At 53.5% G+C, this 16,374-nt stretch overlaps 2 protein-coding genes across 3 annotated transcripts; one reads left to right on the top strand and one right to left on the bottom strand.

The window, feature by feature from the left end:
• The first annotated feature begins 1,174 nt into the window (after positions 1-1,174).
• On the top strand, positions 1,175-10,919 carry tnpo3 (transportin 3). 2 transcript variants are annotated; one of them, XM_017302987.1, is made up of 23 exons: positions 1,175-1,438; positions 2,542-2,742; positions 3,440-3,513; positions 3,599-3,755; positions 3,982-4,125; positions 4,200-4,372; positions 4,447-4,585; positions 5,159-5,305; positions 5,379-5,486; positions 5,557-5,648; positions 5,717-5,856; positions 5,927-6,118; positions 7,201-7,292; positions 7,362-7,438; positions 7,505-7,565; positions 7,635-7,775; positions 7,859-7,975; positions 8,050-8,144; positions 8,374-8,530; positions 8,617-8,784; positions 8,853-8,965; positions 9,672-9,754; positions 10,420-10,919. In XM_017302987.1, the coding sequence occupies exons 1-22, from the start codon at positions 1,319-1,321 to the stop codon at positions 9,730-9,732; spliced, it is 2,769 nt and encodes a 922-aa protein (XP_017158476.1). In that variant the 5' UTR covers positions 1,175-1,318; the 3' UTR covers positions 9,733-9,754; positions 10,420-10,919. The 2 variants fall into 2 exon arrangements, with proteins under 2 accessions (XP_017158476.1, XP_008399947.1); XM_008401725.2 differs by having other exon boundaries at positions 1,176-1,438; positions 4,197-4,372.
• Positions 10,702-16,126, bottom strand: irf5 (interferon regulatory factor 5). Its single transcript, XM_008401724.2, has 8 exons — positions 14,755-16,126; positions 14,281-14,467; positions 14,179-14,204; positions 14,060-14,087; positions 13,719-13,985; positions 12,325-12,714; positions 11,953-12,071; positions 10,702-11,882 (listed from the first exon to the last, which is right to left on the bottom strand). The coding sequence occupies exons 1-8, from the start codon at positions 14,926-14,928 to the stop codon at positions 11,655-11,657; spliced, it is 1,419 nt and encodes a 472-aa protein (XP_008399946.1). The 5' UTR covers positions 14,929-16,126; the 3' UTR covers positions 10,702-11,654.
• Between the last annotated feature and the right edge of the window lie 248 nt (positions 16,127-16,374).

Here is a 16,374-nt window from a genome sequence, read left to right on the forward strand (position 1 = left end):
CGCCGCAGGCCGATGGGCGCCGCAGGCCGATGGGCGCCGCAGGCTGATGGGCGCCACGCTGCACGGCTGCAGTAAACCGGGCAGAAAGAAGAGCTCAGCTCTGAGACCTGAACATGATCACACTTTCCTATTGGCCAACATTTCTAAAAAACATTTTTTAAATTGGTCTTTAATAATATTCTAATTTTCTGAGATACTGAATTTGGGGTTTTCAAATCATCAATATAAAAAAAAACCATTTGAAATATATCAGTCTGTGAATGAACAGATATGATATATAAGTTTCACTTTTTGAATGGAATTACTGACATAATGATATTTTATGATTTTCTAATTTGATGATCAGGAGCTGAATATGTGATTAAACTGAAATTATTTTTTTGTAAAATTATTTGAAATGAGGTTTGTTGTGAATTGGTACTATAGAAATAAACTCAATTGAATTATTTATGAACAACAACAACAATAATAATAATAATAATGACTTATTCTGCCATTATTAAAATTAATAGTTATGTTCATGTAAGAACTAAAAACCATTTCAACTGCTGATCATGCTGAGGAAATAATTAAACACACACACAAATGTGTGTTTATATACATTTTTAGCCACTGCTCCAGTTTGGGGGTGACTGTCTGCCCCGAGGGCCCCGATGACCCCGATGACCACAGGCACCACTGTGGTCATCACCTTCCAGGCCTTTTCCAGTTCCTCTCTGAGGTCCTGGTGTGTCTCCAGCTTCTCCTGCTCCTTTTTCCTGATGTTGCACAGCCAAGATACTGTGCAGAATCCTCAAGCTCCCAGGCCTCTGGTACCGGACCCGAGCTCAGAGAGAGAGAGACCACCCGCGGAGGGTGAGAAGGGAATATTTTATGTGTGTGTGTGTGTGTGTGTGTGTGTGTGTGTGTGTGTGTGTGTGTGTGTGTGTGTGTGTGTGTGTGTGTGTGTGTGTGTGTGTGTGTGTAATATATATTTTTTACAGGAAATAAAAACACTGAGTTTTTTTCTATGTTTATAATTTAAATGCCTTCATTCTGATTAAAGCAGAATCTAAGTCAAGTTGCTTGTTTGCGCATAAATTTGGCGAATTAAACTGATTTTGGTTCCAATTCTGGTCTTCGGTGAACTCGTCTCCTGTCTCGCAGAGAGGAACAAATACTTTGTTCGTGTTTCCAGTCGGAACAGGATTCAGGCTGTCCCCGGAAGAGCCCGTGTGAGATGGCGGTCGGTACTCGGACCGTTTGGTAGTTTTTGGGTTTTTTAGCTCCTCAGCCGAACCGAACCATCTGCCTTACGGGAGCCTGCGTCGAGGCCGCTATGGAGGGGGGTAAACCGAGCCTGACGCTGGTCTACCAGGCGGTCCAGGCCCTGTACCACGACCCGGATCCGTCCGGGAAGGAACGAGCCTCGCTGTGGCTCGGAGAGTTGCAGAGATCGGTGAGAGCCCTGGGGAATGGTTCCGTGTGGGTCTGGCGAAGGTTCGGTTCGGGTTTAATGAGTTACCTGAGGGGGAAGCGGACAGGTGTGGCAAGCTGCGCAGTCTCAGAGGAGCTCCTGTTCCTGTTAGCATGGTGGCTAAGCTAACGGAATGAATGGATCAAAACAGAAACAGAACCGGTCATTTTTTTCACTTTATCCAGCATTTAAAGGGTGAAACTTAAATCAGATCAGTTCAATAAATCACTAATAATTAGTTTTATGATTAAAATCTTTGATTCTATGCGGAAGCAGCAGATTAATTCCCAGCAGGCCTGGTGCTGCTGTGACTGACAGCTCTGCCAGACTTCAGCCAGAATCGGCAGGATTTACCGGAAAGTGCTTCCGGATCACCTGGAGAAGGTCTGAGACCAGATCTAGAGGTTCTGGGGAGAAAGTGGGTCAGGGTGCTTGAACTCGGCTCGGCATTCAGAACGGGTTCTTTAGTAATAGTGTCTGTAGTTAAAGGTGAAGCCTGCTGTCATGGTTCCCCTGTAGACCTGGTTCAGGAGTAAACGTCCTGCTGATCATGAAGGTGTTCAGGAAAACTTTAGAAGTTAAAAGTCTTTAGCTCCATGTCTGCTGCTCTCTCACATCCTGGAGAACAGTTCCAGATTCTTCTCTGCATTCAAAATGTGTCAGGGACGGTCTGACCTCCTGACCCCCTGACCTGGGGACTCGCCTGGGTCACAGAGGACTTCTGTAGCAGATCAGCTCCGACCCGGTTCTGATGGACCATATGGCTTGGTTCTGTTGTTCTTCTAAACCAGGGGTGTCAAACTCCAGTCCTCCAGGGCCGGTGTCCTGCAACTTTTAGAAGTGCCTCTGCTGCACCACACCTGAATAGAACAATTAGGTCATTAGCAAGACTCTGGAGAACTGAGGAGGTCATTAAGCCATTTGATTCAGGTGTTTTGTACCTGTGGCACATCTAAAAACTGCAGGACAGCGGCCCTTCAGGACTGGAGTTTGACACCCCTGTTCTAAACGATGTACAGTTGGACTGGTTCATGTTTAAGCCCCGCCCCCTGCGCCTCAGTGACTTCACTTCCTGTCCTGTGCAGATGTTTGCCTGGGAGATCTCGGACCAGCTACTGCAGCTGAAGCAGGACGTGGAGTCGTGTTACTTCGCCGCTCAGACCATGAAGATGAAGATCCAGACTTCCTTCTACGAGCTTCCTCCAGAGACCCACAATGCACTGCGGGACTCCCTGCTGACCCACATCCAGAACCTCAAAGACCTGTCGCCCATCATCGTCACTCAGGTAAGCCCCGCCCACAGGAGGGCGGAGCCGCTGAGCGGAGAGTAGTAGGAGAAAACAGCAGAGGTCAGAGTTTGGTTATTAAGGTTTTCTATGTGACCATCTGAGATTATAATCTGGATTATCAGGAAGCAGTGAATCCAAACAGCAGAAATCTGGTCTGGTTCTGATTTGCATCAGAAACGCTGCAGTGTTTTGGATCAGCTGAAGGATTTTAACTGAACAGTTCAGCTTGAGGCAACAGATGAGTGGATTATGTTTTAGATTATCAGGTGATTTATCATTTATGCTCTACTCAGGAGATTAAAGGAGGAAGTCCAGTGGTATTAAATGACATCCTGGTCCCGATCAATAATCGACTGATCAGGTTCTGTTCAGAGGTTCTGATGCAAAAGCAAAAAGTTCTGTCATCCAGGATTTAACGTCATGTAATCTACTGGAATAATCTGGATTACAGAGGAATCTGAGCATCATCAGTTTGTGATGTGGTTTCCTGTAGCAGTCTGTGTTACAGCACCTCTGACTGAAGCCTCTGACTGAAGCCTGATGGGAGAACGGCACCATTTCACGATTTGATGTAAAATCGATTCTCTGTAACATTGTTTCAAATGTTCAGCTTCATCAGTGATTCTGGTCAGCCCGGTTCTGACCCAGTCCAGGTCTGGTTACGGCCCAGTTCTGACCCGGTCCTGTCTTGCAGCTGGCCCTGGCCATCGCTGACCTCGCCCTGCAGATGGCGTCCTGGAAGGGCTGCGTTCACACGCTCATAGAGAAGTAGGAACGCTTGCCGTCTCACCGCTCTGAGTTTGTGGCGTCCAGCCGACCTTTGACCCCCCGCTGTGTGGCTCCGCCCCCTCAGGTACAACGAGGATGTGGGCTCCATGCCGTTCCTCATCGAGATCCTGACGGTCCTGCCGGAGGAAGTCCACAGTCGGTCGCTGCGGATCGGCGCCAACCGCCGCACCGAGATCATCGAAGACCTGGGCTTCTACTCCAACACTGTGGTCGCCCTGCTGGTAGGGACACCTGGACACATGTCCCCTGGACACATGTTCCCTGGACACATGTCCCCTGGTTGTCCACCTGTAACTTTTCACAATTCTTAAACACAAAAATAGCTTAGGAGCTGAGCAGCGCCCTCTAGTGACCTCTATCAGGTGTCACTGATCTGTCTCTGCTGGTGCATCTGTCCTCCACGTGTCTCTCTAATGTCCCTGTCCCCCCGGCCCACCCCGTCCCCAGACGTCCTGCGTGGAGAAGGCGGGCGGCGATGAGAAGATGCTCATCAAGGTGTTCCGCTGCCTGGGCAGTTGGTTCAACCTGGGCGTCCTGGACAGCAACTTCATGGCCAGCAACCAGCTGCTGATGGTCCTGTTCCAGATCCTGGTGAGTCCTGGTTCTGGCCCTGGTTCCGGTCCAGGTCCCTAGACCCTGACGGGTTCCGCTCTGTGTCCCAGCAGAGGGACGAGACGTCCACCAACCTGCACGAGGCGGCGTCGGACTGCGTGTGCTCGGCGCTGTACGCCATCGAGAGCGTGGACACCAACGTGGCTCTGGCGCTGCAGCTGTTCCAGGGCGTGCTGACGCTGGAGACGGCCTACCACATGGCCGTGGCCCGCGAGGACCTGGACAAGTAAGGTTCCGGTCGGCTCGGCGGCGGCGGCCCGGGGACCGGTCGCCACGGTAACGGCCGCTCTGTGTCCACAGGGTGCTGAACTACTGCCGGATCTTCACGGAGCTCTGCGAGACGTTCCTGGAGACGACGGTCCGGACGCCGGGTCAGGGCATGGGCGACCTGAGGACGCTGGAGCTGCTGCTGATCTGCGCCGGACACCCGCAGTACGAGGTACCGGAACCGGACCGGGCCAAACCGGGCCTGGTCAGAGTTACCTGCCAATCCTGATCTGATTCAGACAGTAAACTCATTCAGGGGTCATAGGTCGCCTTCAGTTGGCAGGCAGGAAGGCAGACATTGGGCCAGCAGAGGTCAGTAGAGGTCAGCAGGGTGACGCGGTGCAATAGATTAAAGATTTGCTGCTATTAGATCCAGCAAACCAGAACCAGACAGCTCAGGCCTGCTGGTTCCGGTTCTGGTTCTGGTTCCGGTTCTGCAGAAGGAGCGTTCAGCTTCTATGCACTGCAGATCTGAACAAACTTCCAGAAAACAGCAAAGCTGCTGAAACCCAGAGCTCCTCTAAGTGATGGTTATTCATCACTTCATGACGTTTTTACTGAAACGTTCTGAGAAACTGGACCGGGTCGGGTTCTGGTTCTGGCCTGGTTCTGCAGCCTGAACTAATCCAGGTCAGAACCTGTTGGGGTCTGAAGGAACAGAACAGGTCCAAACTGGCTTATCAACAGAACCAGTGTTCTGCGTGGAGGTCCAGTTGTCGTGGTTCTGACCCGGTTCTGTCTGCAGGTCGTGGAGATCTCCTTTAACTTCTGGTACCGCCTGGGCGAGCATCTCTACAAGATCAACGACGCCAACCTGCACGGCGTTTTCCGGCCGTACATCCAGCGGCTGCTGCACTGCCTGGCCCGCCACTGCCAGCTCGACCCAGACCACGTAAGGCTCTGGAACCGGCTATCTCCGATCCGGTTCTGGCCCGGTTCTGACCCAGTTCTGCTTTGCTCCACAGGAGGGGATCCCGGAGGAAACGGACGACTTTGGGGAGTTCAGGATGAGAGTATCGGACCTGGTGAAGGACGTGATCTTCCTGGTCGGCTCCATGGAGTGCTTCTCTCAGGTACCACAGGAACCTCGACCCGGTTCCGGCCCGGTTTGGCCTCTTGCTGACGACGCGCTCTGTCTTCCAGCTGTACTCCACCCTGAAGGACGGGAACCCGCCCTGGGAGGTGACGGAGGCCGTCCTCTTCATCATGGCTTCCATCGCCAAGAGCGTCGACCCGTGAGTACCGCTGCCGAGCAGAACCGGGTCAGAACCACGGCCAGAGCGCTGACGCCGCCTGTTTGCAGGGAGAACAACCCGACGGTGGCCGAGGTGCTGCAGCAGGTGGTGCTGCTGCCGGAGAGCGTGCACCTGGCCGTGCGCTACACCAGCATCGAGCTGGTGGGGGAGATGAGCGAGGTGGTGGACCGGAACCCGCGCTTCCTGGGTAGGTGGACCGGTCTTGGCCCGCGGGCTCCAACCAGCCGACGGTTCTGATCCGGCTCTGTGTTCTGCAGACCCGGTTCTGAACTACCTGATGAAGGGCCTGAGGGAGAAGCCGCTGGCGTCGGCGGCGGCCAAGGCCATCCACAACATCTGCTCGGTGTGCCGCGACCACATGGCCCAGCACTTCCAGGGGCTGCTGGACATCGCCCGCTCCCTCGACTCCTTCGCCCTGTCCACCGAGGCCGCCGTGGGCCTCCTCAAAGGTACCGGGCCAGAACCGGGCCGGGCGAGAGAAGGCTTGGTCCTGATCCGGCTGTAGAAAAAATCTCACCTACGGCTAAAACATGAATCGATTATTAAACACTAAATTTAGTCAGTGATACGTTATTGCAGACAGCTAACCAATCGGTAACTTGCTGCAGTGTGATGTCATGTTAAGCCCCGCCCCCCTCTCTCCGCTGCGCTAGTTGCAGTAGATTAGGAGTTTAAATGAGCCAATTAGCTGATGGCTATTAATAATCCATATTAATAATCCCAGAATAAACCGCAAGCCTAAACACAGGAACATGTAAATGACTGAATATTGTATGAAATGTTGGCGTGTTTTTGATGTTGAACCCTGGAATTCTTGGCGTTGTTGTAAATTGCTATGGCAACGAGTCTGTGCAGCGCAGCCGACAGAGCGAGAAACCAGAACATATTTAGTCCTTCTCCGGTTTTCCTGCGTTCTTTTTCCCTCTGCTGTGGATCTGCACTGAATTCACATCTGCAGCTAACGGAGAACGATGAATATAAATGTTTAGCATTTTACTCTACTGGCAGTTTTAGCTTCACCTGCTTCACATCAATCAGTGATTGATCAGAAATAATCTGCTGTATTCCTGATCAATCCGGCAGATTCATTCACCAAACCAACTGATTTTTATAAATTAGTTTTTATATTTAAGAGATGAATTATGTGTTTTTAATGTTAAGCTTGAATCGGCAGAATGTGACGATTTTCCCCTGAATTGTCAGAATAATGAACAGAATGGTCCTTTCTGGGCCGGGTCCAGTAGAACTTTTATTTTGAGCAGCAGAACCTTATGAATCAGCTGAGCTCTGTTCAGGCAGAACCGGTTTGGGTCAGGGGTCTGGGTCTCCTGGAGCCGGGCCCAGTTCAGGTTCTGATAGGCAGAAATCGCGTTGCCATGGTGACGCAGTGATATCGCTTTGTAGTCGAGTCTGAAGGGAATCGGAACCAGCTGGGTTTGGACTCGGAACCTCCAGCAGCTCTGCTTTAAGAACCGTTTGGACCTGCCGGTTCTGGCCGGTCCGGCTGTGACTCTGACTGTTACCTGTGCAGGTACGGCGCTGGTTCTGGCCCGGCTGCCTCTGGAGAAGATCGCGGAGTGCCTCAGCGACCTGTGCGCCGTTCAGGTTCTGGCTTTGAAGAAGGTGAGTGCGCTCCAGGTCGGGCCGGCGCCGCCGAGCCGGAACCGGTCCGACTGGGTTCTGTCCCCGCAGCTGCTGGCGGAGCGGTCCAGGAACGGGAAGTCGGCCGACCCGACGGCGTGGCTGGACCGACTGGCCGTCATCTTCAGGTGAGTGGAGCCGCAGGAAGATTCCCGCCGCCGCCGCAGTCAGTGAACGCATCGTCTCGTCCTCAGACACACGAACCCCATCGTGGAGAACGGCCAGACGCACCCGTGCCAGAAAGTGATCCAGGAGGTGAGGCGCCGCACACCTGGACTTTATCTGTCCCCACCTGTCCTAACCTGTCCCACCTGTCCCCCCCAGATCTGGCCCGTCCTGTCGGAGACACTCAACGCCCACCAGGCTGATAATCGCATCGTGGAGCGTTGCTGCCGCTGCCTGCGCTTCGCCGTGCGCTGCGTCGGGAAAGGCTCTGCCTCCCTGCTGCAGCCGCTCGTCACTCAGGTGAGTTGCCGTCGGAACGGGGTCTGTGGGCGTTGCCGTGGGCGTTGCCGTGGCGACGCTGACGGGATGCTCATGTCCTCCAGATGGTGAGCGTCTACCAGGTGTACCCGCACTCCTGCTTCCTGTACCTGGGCAGCATCCTGGTGGACGAGTACGGCATGGAGGAGGGCTGCAGGCAGGGGCTGCTGGACATGCTGCAGGTAAGCCGCCCTCACCTGATCTAAGCCACGCCCCCTTCTGGGCCGATGACCAGGAGCCGCTGTGTGTCCTGCAGGCGCTGTGTATGCCCACCTTCCAGCTGCTGGAGCAGCCCAACAGCCTGAGGAACCATCCGGACACCGTGGACGACCTGTTCAGACTGGCCACCAGGTGAGCTCACCTGGCTTCCTATTGGCTGCACATGATCATCACAAACTACTAAAACTTCACAACAGGCCTAAACTCAGAATAACCAGCAACAGATTGAAACATGAAGCAGCAGAACCAGAGCAGCGTCTCAGCGGGTCGCTGAAGGTTCTGATCGTTGAGACATGGTGGACAGACATCGGTGCGCCGTCCCACTGTCCCCTCATGTCCTCTCCATCCTCTCCGTCCCCAGGTTCGTCCAGAGGAGTCCCGTCACGTTGCTAGGCAGCAGCATCGTGGTCCACATCATCCAGTGCGCCATCGCCGCCACGTCGCTCGACCACCGGGACGCTAACTGCAGCGTCATGAAGTTCATCCGAGACCTGATCCACACCGGAGTCGGCAACGACGTGAGTCGGAACCAGAACCGGGCCGGAGGCTCCAGGAGGTGCTGGTGTTGCCGTTCACTGGGCTCATCTCTCTCTCTCTCCCCCAGCATGAGGAGGACTTCGCGCTGCGGAAGCGTCTGATTGGTCAGGCCATGGAGCAGAACGGCCAGCAGCTCATCAACCAGCTGCTCCACTCCTGCTGCTTCTGCCTGCCGCCGTACACGCTGCCCGACGTGGCCGAGGTTCTCTGGGAGGTCATGCTGTTCGACCGACCCGTGAGTCCTGCCGGTCCTGGTTCCGGTCCGGTTCTGGAGCCGCGGCTCACTCCGCTCCTCTGTTCCAGATGTTCTGCCGCTGGCTGGAGAATGCGCTGAAGGGGTTACCGAAGCAGACGGCGGGCGGCGCCGTGACCGTCACCCACAAGCAGCTGACCGAGTTCCACAAGCAGGTGACCAGGTGAGTCCGGCGGGTCGGAACCGGGCTGCACCGAGGCTGGGTGATTGATTTCATTTTTAGAAAATCAGAACATTTTTCCACCAGTCGCCTCCTTGGGTTTCGATGATGTCATGGCTCCCTGGGCAGCCATCTTGTTTGACTTTACGACGGAGTATGAGGCCAGGCTACGATTTCTATTAAATAATATTGAAGGTTAAAACGAGGAATGTTTGAGTTGAGAAGAAACTGAGCTGCTCACGTCAGATGCTTATTTTATGGTTTTATTCATAAATAAAAATGGCGCCGATCATTTGACTGAAATAAAATCACTTGAAAATATTTTCTGTCAGTTGTAATTTATTCATTTTTAATCGATTAACTTAAGATCTGGTATAGAAAATAAGATTTTATTTTTATCCGCGTCGCCCAGCCTCCGTTCCTCTTTCATGATGCGAGCCGCTGCTACTTCCTGTTGTTTCTGTGGTTGCCATGCCGACAGCGAGCTGAAGAGTTTATGTTAGATCCCAGTTCCTGTTCTGACCCGATCAGCCTCCGGCGAAGGCGTCGGGATGAGTCATCGTGAGGCGTTCAGGGGCCGTCAGCTCGTGTTGGGGCCGGCCCAGCGGAGGGCGGGGCGCTGCTGGATCAGAACCAGATCAGAACCGGCGGGTCCAGACTCGCCCTGCCCTGAAACCAGAAGGCCTTCATGTGTGTCTTTCTCTTTCAGTGCTGAGGAGTGCAAGCAGGTGTGCTGGGCCATCAGAGAGTTCACCAGGCTGTACCGGTAGCTGCAGCTTCTCATGACACCAGGTAGGCACTGGGAATACTGGGAATACTGGGAATCCTTCACCACAGATCAGCTGGTTAGCTTCCTGCTACATTCTGTAGATTACACCGAGTCAGAATAAGAACGGACCCGGTGCATAGCGTGACTCCATAGACCAGGGGTCACCAACTCCAGTCCTCCAGGGCTACCATCCCCTTCAGATTCAGCTCTGCTCCAAAATGTCTGCATTTCCTCACCAGCATCCATTCCTCTCTGGAAACGAGCAGCTTATTTGATCCAGGTGTGTTTGAGCAGAGACGCATTTAAAATTTGCAGGACGGTGGCCCTGGAGGACTGGAGTTGGTGACCCCTGCCATACACCCACATCAGCGCTAGGTAGCGGTTAGCGTTAGCCTGATGAGCCTCAGGTGTTTCCAGGTAGGTTATAGAAAGTGTCCTGAGATCTTTGGTGCCATTTATCAATACTGTTACTGAATTAAACCCGAATCTCTTTATCGTTTGCAGAACAAAATTTAATTTCAGCCAAATCCCAAACAAAACAAGGGAGACGTTACCTCTGAAATGATTTTTATCTCAAGACATTTACTGTAGCAACAAGGAAAATGACTTGGTTTTTACAGTGTGGGTTCATGACTGATGAAGAGCTGAATCCGCTCCTCTTCCTCCTCTTCCTCCTCTTCCTCCTCAGGTTAAATCTTTAGTTGACCAACATTCAGAGGTGACGGCAAAAAGCTGCGACTGCAGACGAGGAAGACGGAGGGACTTTGAATGTGAAACGGGACTCTGTGACCTGACGGAGGAGAGACGGACGGAGCCCACCCCCCCCAGCTCACCTGCAGCAGGTGGTTCTGGGTGGGCGGGGTCAGGACCGGTTCCTGCTGGACCCTCGGAGGCGATTAATCAGGACGTGCCTGCTCAACTGTTTTTAAGAGATTTATTTTTGGGACTTTGGTCAAGATGTTTCTGTCTGTGCCAAAAAACAGAGCCAAAAAATTCCCCATGATGCTGTGGGCCGCGTGGCGGAACGCTGGAGGATTTGGCGTCACCTTTGACCTTTTATCTTTGGTTTATTTTAGTTGTTTTTCCATGAATGGAAACAGAGAGGACTGTGGGTAATGAGGCGGACTGACACCATGACATCAGTGGTGATGTAGCCTTGCTGTAAACAATAAAACAGCTGAAAACATTGCTTCTTCTTCTGTGGTTTTAGAAAGGGAGACACTGGGACCGGTCTAACCCGTAACCGGGGGGCAGTAACACCTGAGCTCAGGTGTTTCTGTAAGCTGACCCCACCTGATGAAGGGTGAGGTCATCCCTGCTGAGACTGGGAGTTCTGGTTGGACTGGTTCCTGCTGCAGGGCCCGGTCCATCCTCTGGACGGCGCCAGAGAGCAAACTGGACAATCACTGATGAAATGCAGATTTGGTTCTGATGGACCAGAATACTGCAGCGGTTCTAACTTGGACACTTGGTGGTACCGGACTTGCCAGACGGAAATCGTTTAATCGGGTCTGACTGACTCGGTTCTAAAAGAGTTCCTGAACCGCTAAAGAATTCCCCACCAGCCAGAACCATGCTTCTGTCTCCGGTTCGGGTCGCACTGACCAACCGGCTACCGGCACCAAACTACCTGGAACTGTGATTAACAGGTTCTGTGTGGCCAGGTCTGGGTTCGGTCAGAACCAGAACCTGAAGCAGCCAAAGTCCAAATAAAAACCTTCAGGAAGGAACCAGAACCTTCTGAGTCAGCAAGTGGGACCGGGTAGGCAAGCAGAACCCGGACTGAGAGTTCGGAGGTATTCAGAACCAAATGCCTGGACAGCAAAGTAGAAAACCGTTCTGGTCGGTTCTGGTCCACCAACGACTCAACCCTTCGTGATGTCACAGAGGTTGAACCCCAGAGTTCTGGTCCAGGTTCTGGTATCAGCTGGTCCCCATGGAGAACCCAGTAGGGGCCTCTAGAGAGCCAGCGGGGGCCCAGGGCCCAGTTGGACCCAGTTGGTTCTGGAGCAGTCGCTGCAGCTCCTTGAACTGCTCCACCGTCTGGTCCTTGACGTCCGGGTTGGAGATCTGCAGCCGGATGCTGTCGGTGGACCAGGCCAGTTCTCCAGAGAACATCTCCGTGAGGATCCGGGCCACCACCGGAACCACCTGCACGGCAACAGAACCTTTACAACCCGCACTAGCAGAACCCGGGTCGACGTGACTATCGGCCACACACCTGGACCATGATGAGCTTCTTCTCTTTGGGCTTCCTGTCCGGCCAGTCCTCTCCGAAGCAGAAGAAAACGTCGAACGGTGGCGGGTTGGCAGCTTCACCCTTCTGGAACGAGATGAGCCCTGTGGACCAGAACCGCGGTTAAAACCGAACCGCCGCTAGAACAAGTTCTCTACACAGAATCGCCTACAGCAGGGGCTCTCGGGTCCAGTCCTCGAGAGCCGCCATCCTGCAACCTTTACTCCAGCAGACCGGACCTTTGAACTGGCCGTAACGAGCCGTTGATTTGGTTCAGGTGTGTTGGAGCAGGGATGCGTCTGAAAGTTGCAGGATGGCAGCTCTGGACGACCCGAAGAACCGGGTCAGAAGACGAACCTTGCAGGAAGTCGTTCAGGCTGAACACCCGGATCCTCCTCTCCCGCTCCATGGGGTTGGGTGGACCCAGTTCTGGCATTCCTGGGCCAGACCAGAATACCTTGCACTGACAGAGGCGGATGGCGTAGATGTCCTGCTGCTGGATCTCCAGGATCAGACCGCGGTCCATCACGTCCAGCAGAGCGTCCGTGTAGAACCGCTGCTTCTGGTTCTGGACCTCTGCCGTTCCCGGGAACAGAACCTGCTGCAGACTGACTGGACCGAACAGGTCCACCTGCTCCGGAGTCGGTCCCAGGTGGCCGTAGTAGAGCCGGCAGCCCTGGGGGTTGCTGACCGTCAGGGAGCCCATGGCCCGGCCCCGGTACCAGAACTTCAGGTCCAGATCTGTTACTGCAGAACCAAGACAGGAGAGGCCTTGGTTAGCGAGTCAGGGAATAATGACGTCACCAACGGCGTCTCTTTGTTCAGTAACAAGTAATCTAATTACAAGTAATTAACTTCATCGCTACGGCGCCGTTTCTGTTACTGACGATAAAATGCAGCTTTAATTCAGCGGACAGGAAGCTAAAGCTGACCCAGCATCAGGGTCAGCTAGTGGCAGCTACCATCGTCTGGACCTGCAACTTTCCATTCAGTAAATGTCAAAATACTACAGATCAGTTAAATAACCAATAACACCATAATAAACAAAATTATTATTGATTAACGTGTCTTCTAAAAACTGGCAAAACGGCAGTAACTGCCTTAGCAGCTCTGATAGTACTAGTGATACTGCATCTATGTACTAGTACTGCCCACCCCTGGACAGGAGTCCAGGGGGTCCAGGGGGTCCAGGGGCGGGCAGCTCCAGGCCTGGAGGGCCGGTCCTGGAACCAACACACCTGAAGGTCCTGGAACCTTCAGGTGTGTCTCCACTTCTACACACCTGAGACAAATAATGAGGAGATTCAGCTGTTGGACCAGGGAGACCGGACCTCCAGGACCAGGACTGACCAGCCCTGGTCTAGAGGAACACGGGTCTGATCAGAACCCAGCTGGGATCACATGACCTGGTAGAACCTGCACCCTGGTCCAGATGGTGGTTCTGTTCAGGTTCTGGACCTATCTAACTTTGCAGGTCTAGTCTGACCAATTACAATTTGAGGAGACGATGACATCATCACATTAAGCCTTTGAAGGGTCAGTAGAACCGGTTCTGGGTCTCTAATCAGGTCCAGAACCACCAGTTCCTCCTCAATAAACAAGGTTTTAGTTCTGGTTCTGACCCGAGCCACTGCAGAACCTTTTGGTTCTGGACCTGCAGTCCTCTTGGAACCAGGAGGTCTGATTAGTTTGGACCCGTTCAGTACTAGCAGACTGACTGAGCAGAGGAACCAGAACTGGACCAGACTCACGTGGGACGCTGCTCAGCAGGTCATACTTGCAGGACTGCTGGTTCTGATGGTCCGACTGGTTCTGGACGGACTCCATGCTGCTGGCCTCCATGCATTCTGGCTGAGTGGAGGACCGCGGGTTCAGGTTCTGGAGCCCGGCCGGATCGAAGCTACTCGGGTCTGCCATTGAACCCCGAGGCTGGAGGTCAGAGGTCAGAGGCAGCAGCGGCATCGGGATCACCTGGGCCGACCCGAAGGGTGGAAAAGAGGCGGGCTCGATCCGAGGATCTACAGAGACAGAACCGGGTCAGACTGGGTCAGGCTGTCAGCGATTACCATAGAAACGCTGGAGAGGGACTTACTGATGGAGAGATCGGTGAGGTCCGGCATCTGGAAACGGTCAGGAGGAAAAAGTGATAGGTCAGCTGGTTCTGATCTACTGGTTCTGATTAGGTCCTGTTCACCTGGTTCTGATCCTCACCTCCTCATCGTCGTCCTCGGCTCCGTCTGAAACACAGAACCACATCAGAACATTGTCAGAACTGTCCCGTAGATTGGACCGGGACCGGTCCAGTCGGCTCACCTGCGGCGCCGGTTCCGTCGCAGACCTCGTAGATCTTGTAGGGGCGGAGCGGCGTCTCCTTGGTTCCGTCGAACCTGAGCCGGAACTCGCGGCTCTTGTTGAGCGCGCAGCGCAGGTTCGCCTTCCACTTGGCCGGGTCCGGTTCGTCCACGGCCTCCTGGTACTTCCCGGTCTCCACGGCCCAAGCCTGCAAGAGGGTTAGGGTCAGAACCGGGTCAGGAGATGGAGCTGGTGCTGCTTCCTGCCTGGATGGAGAGGTTCTGGGTCCAGATTCCAGGTTCTGGTTCTGGTTTGGGTGAAGCGACCAGAAAGAGGAAGCAGAAAAAGCGGAACCATGCTGAGCAGAACCGAAACCTGCAGCGGCAGGAAGTCCAACAGGAAGACCGAAGCACATGTTCTGGCCCGGTATCGGCCCGGCCCAGTTCCCCTTTCATCCCGGGCCCCCCGCTGCTAACGGACCCAGCGGAACCGAACCTTAAAGATGGTGTTCTCCTCCTCCGACATCGGCGTGTGGCGGGTCGCGTGTTTCCATGGGATCTGAAACAGCCGCTGCTCCGAACCGAGCCACTGCAGACCCGGATACCTGCCGCTGTTCACCTGGGCCAGCAGCCAGGGCTTCAGGCGGATCCTGCGGGGGTGGAGGCTCATGGCGGGGCGCTGGGAGCGATGGGAGCGATGGGAGCGATGGGAGCGATGGGAGCTGTGGGAACCACGACGAGCAGCTTAGGGCTTCGGACGGAACCGCAGTCTTAGTCCAACTAGACCCGCATGGCTTCCTGGGGTCCGAACCGGTTCCTGAACTGGTCTGGGTTAAAGTTTTTCTGCAGAAGATCCGACTCAGAAACCAGTTCGGCTGATGAGCCAGTCAGTTCGGAACCAGTCTGTCGCTGCAGCGGATCTCAGATCACTACGCTGATGATGACCTCACCTTGGCTCGGTACCTGGTTCCGGTTCTGCGCTCTTGGTGTGAAACAGTCGCGTGCTCCGAACCGAACCATCAACATTCAAACGAACAGTTCGGCACCGGACCGGAGCGGTACCGCCCGACAGAAAGTTCCTGGGAGTCTTTTAGCTGAAGTAAAGCGAGTCTACATGAAAACTGCTTCCGCCCAAAGATGACATTACTTTCAAAATAAAAGTCCCACCATTCCGTTTTGTGTTTTGATCGTAGATCCGCAGCTCGGATCGCTTGAAGCAGAAAACCCCTAAAGTTCTTCTGAAGATGGTTTTATTAAAAGAGTAATTTTCGTTTTATGGGTCGAACCGGCAGAACATTTTCACTAGAGCAGGAATCCGTCAGCATGAGGTCCTGAGGCTTTTATTTTGAATTTTTTCCGAGGTGTGACGTGTGCCTGCATGTTAGTGACGTGTGGGTGTTTTTCAGTAAACTTTGAGGTTCCTCCTTCAGAACAGAACCAACAGGATTCTGGAGGGTCCAGCTGGACTCAGATGGTTTTCAGAAGGTCAAACACATTCAGTGATCCAAGATGGGTCAGAACCAGCACCTGGTTCTGACCCATCAGTGATCCAAGATGGGTCAGAACCAGCACCTGGTGCCCCTTATAGTGGACGTTCAGTGACCTCCTTTGACCCAGTTCTGTAGAACCCGAGGCCAGTGGTTGCAGCTCATCATCATCACTCCCAGAGTCATGGTGATGAAGAGGACAGGAAATGATTCTTTGTCTGGTTTTGGTGTCCACTGAGACATTCCCAGGGCCAGAGTTTCTGGATGACCCGGAAGTCTAAATGGACCTTCCCAGTGGTCCCAATAAGCCAAAGATGTGCTGTGGAACCCAGAATCAGAACCAGAACCAGGCCCAGTGGGTCAGCAGTGATTCACAGTGGTGTCAGTAATGCTGTGGGAGCAGCTGGACCCAACAGTACCTCCTGGCCCACCAAACCTGGTTCTGGTTCTGGTGAAGTGATCCTGACTGCAGCTGGTCTGGTTTTCATCAAGCTGCTGATGTTTGGATGTTTATCTCCTGAAGTTATTTCTGATGTTAGAACTCCTCCTGGCCCAGAAAGTTTACTGGAAGGAAAAACTGAAGACGGTTGGAAAAGTTCCTGAGACGGCTGCAGGGCCAGAGTTGCCCT

Source organism: Poecilia reticulata, unplaced genomic scaffold (assembly GCF_000633615.1).
Source record: "Poecilia reticulata strain Guanapo unplaced genomic scaffold, Guppy_female_1.0+MT scaffold_125, whole genome shotgun sequence".
In the NCBI taxonomy this organism is placed as follows: Eukaryota; Metazoa; Chordata; class Actinopteri; order Cyprinodontiformes; family Poeciliidae; genus Poecilia; species Poecilia reticulata.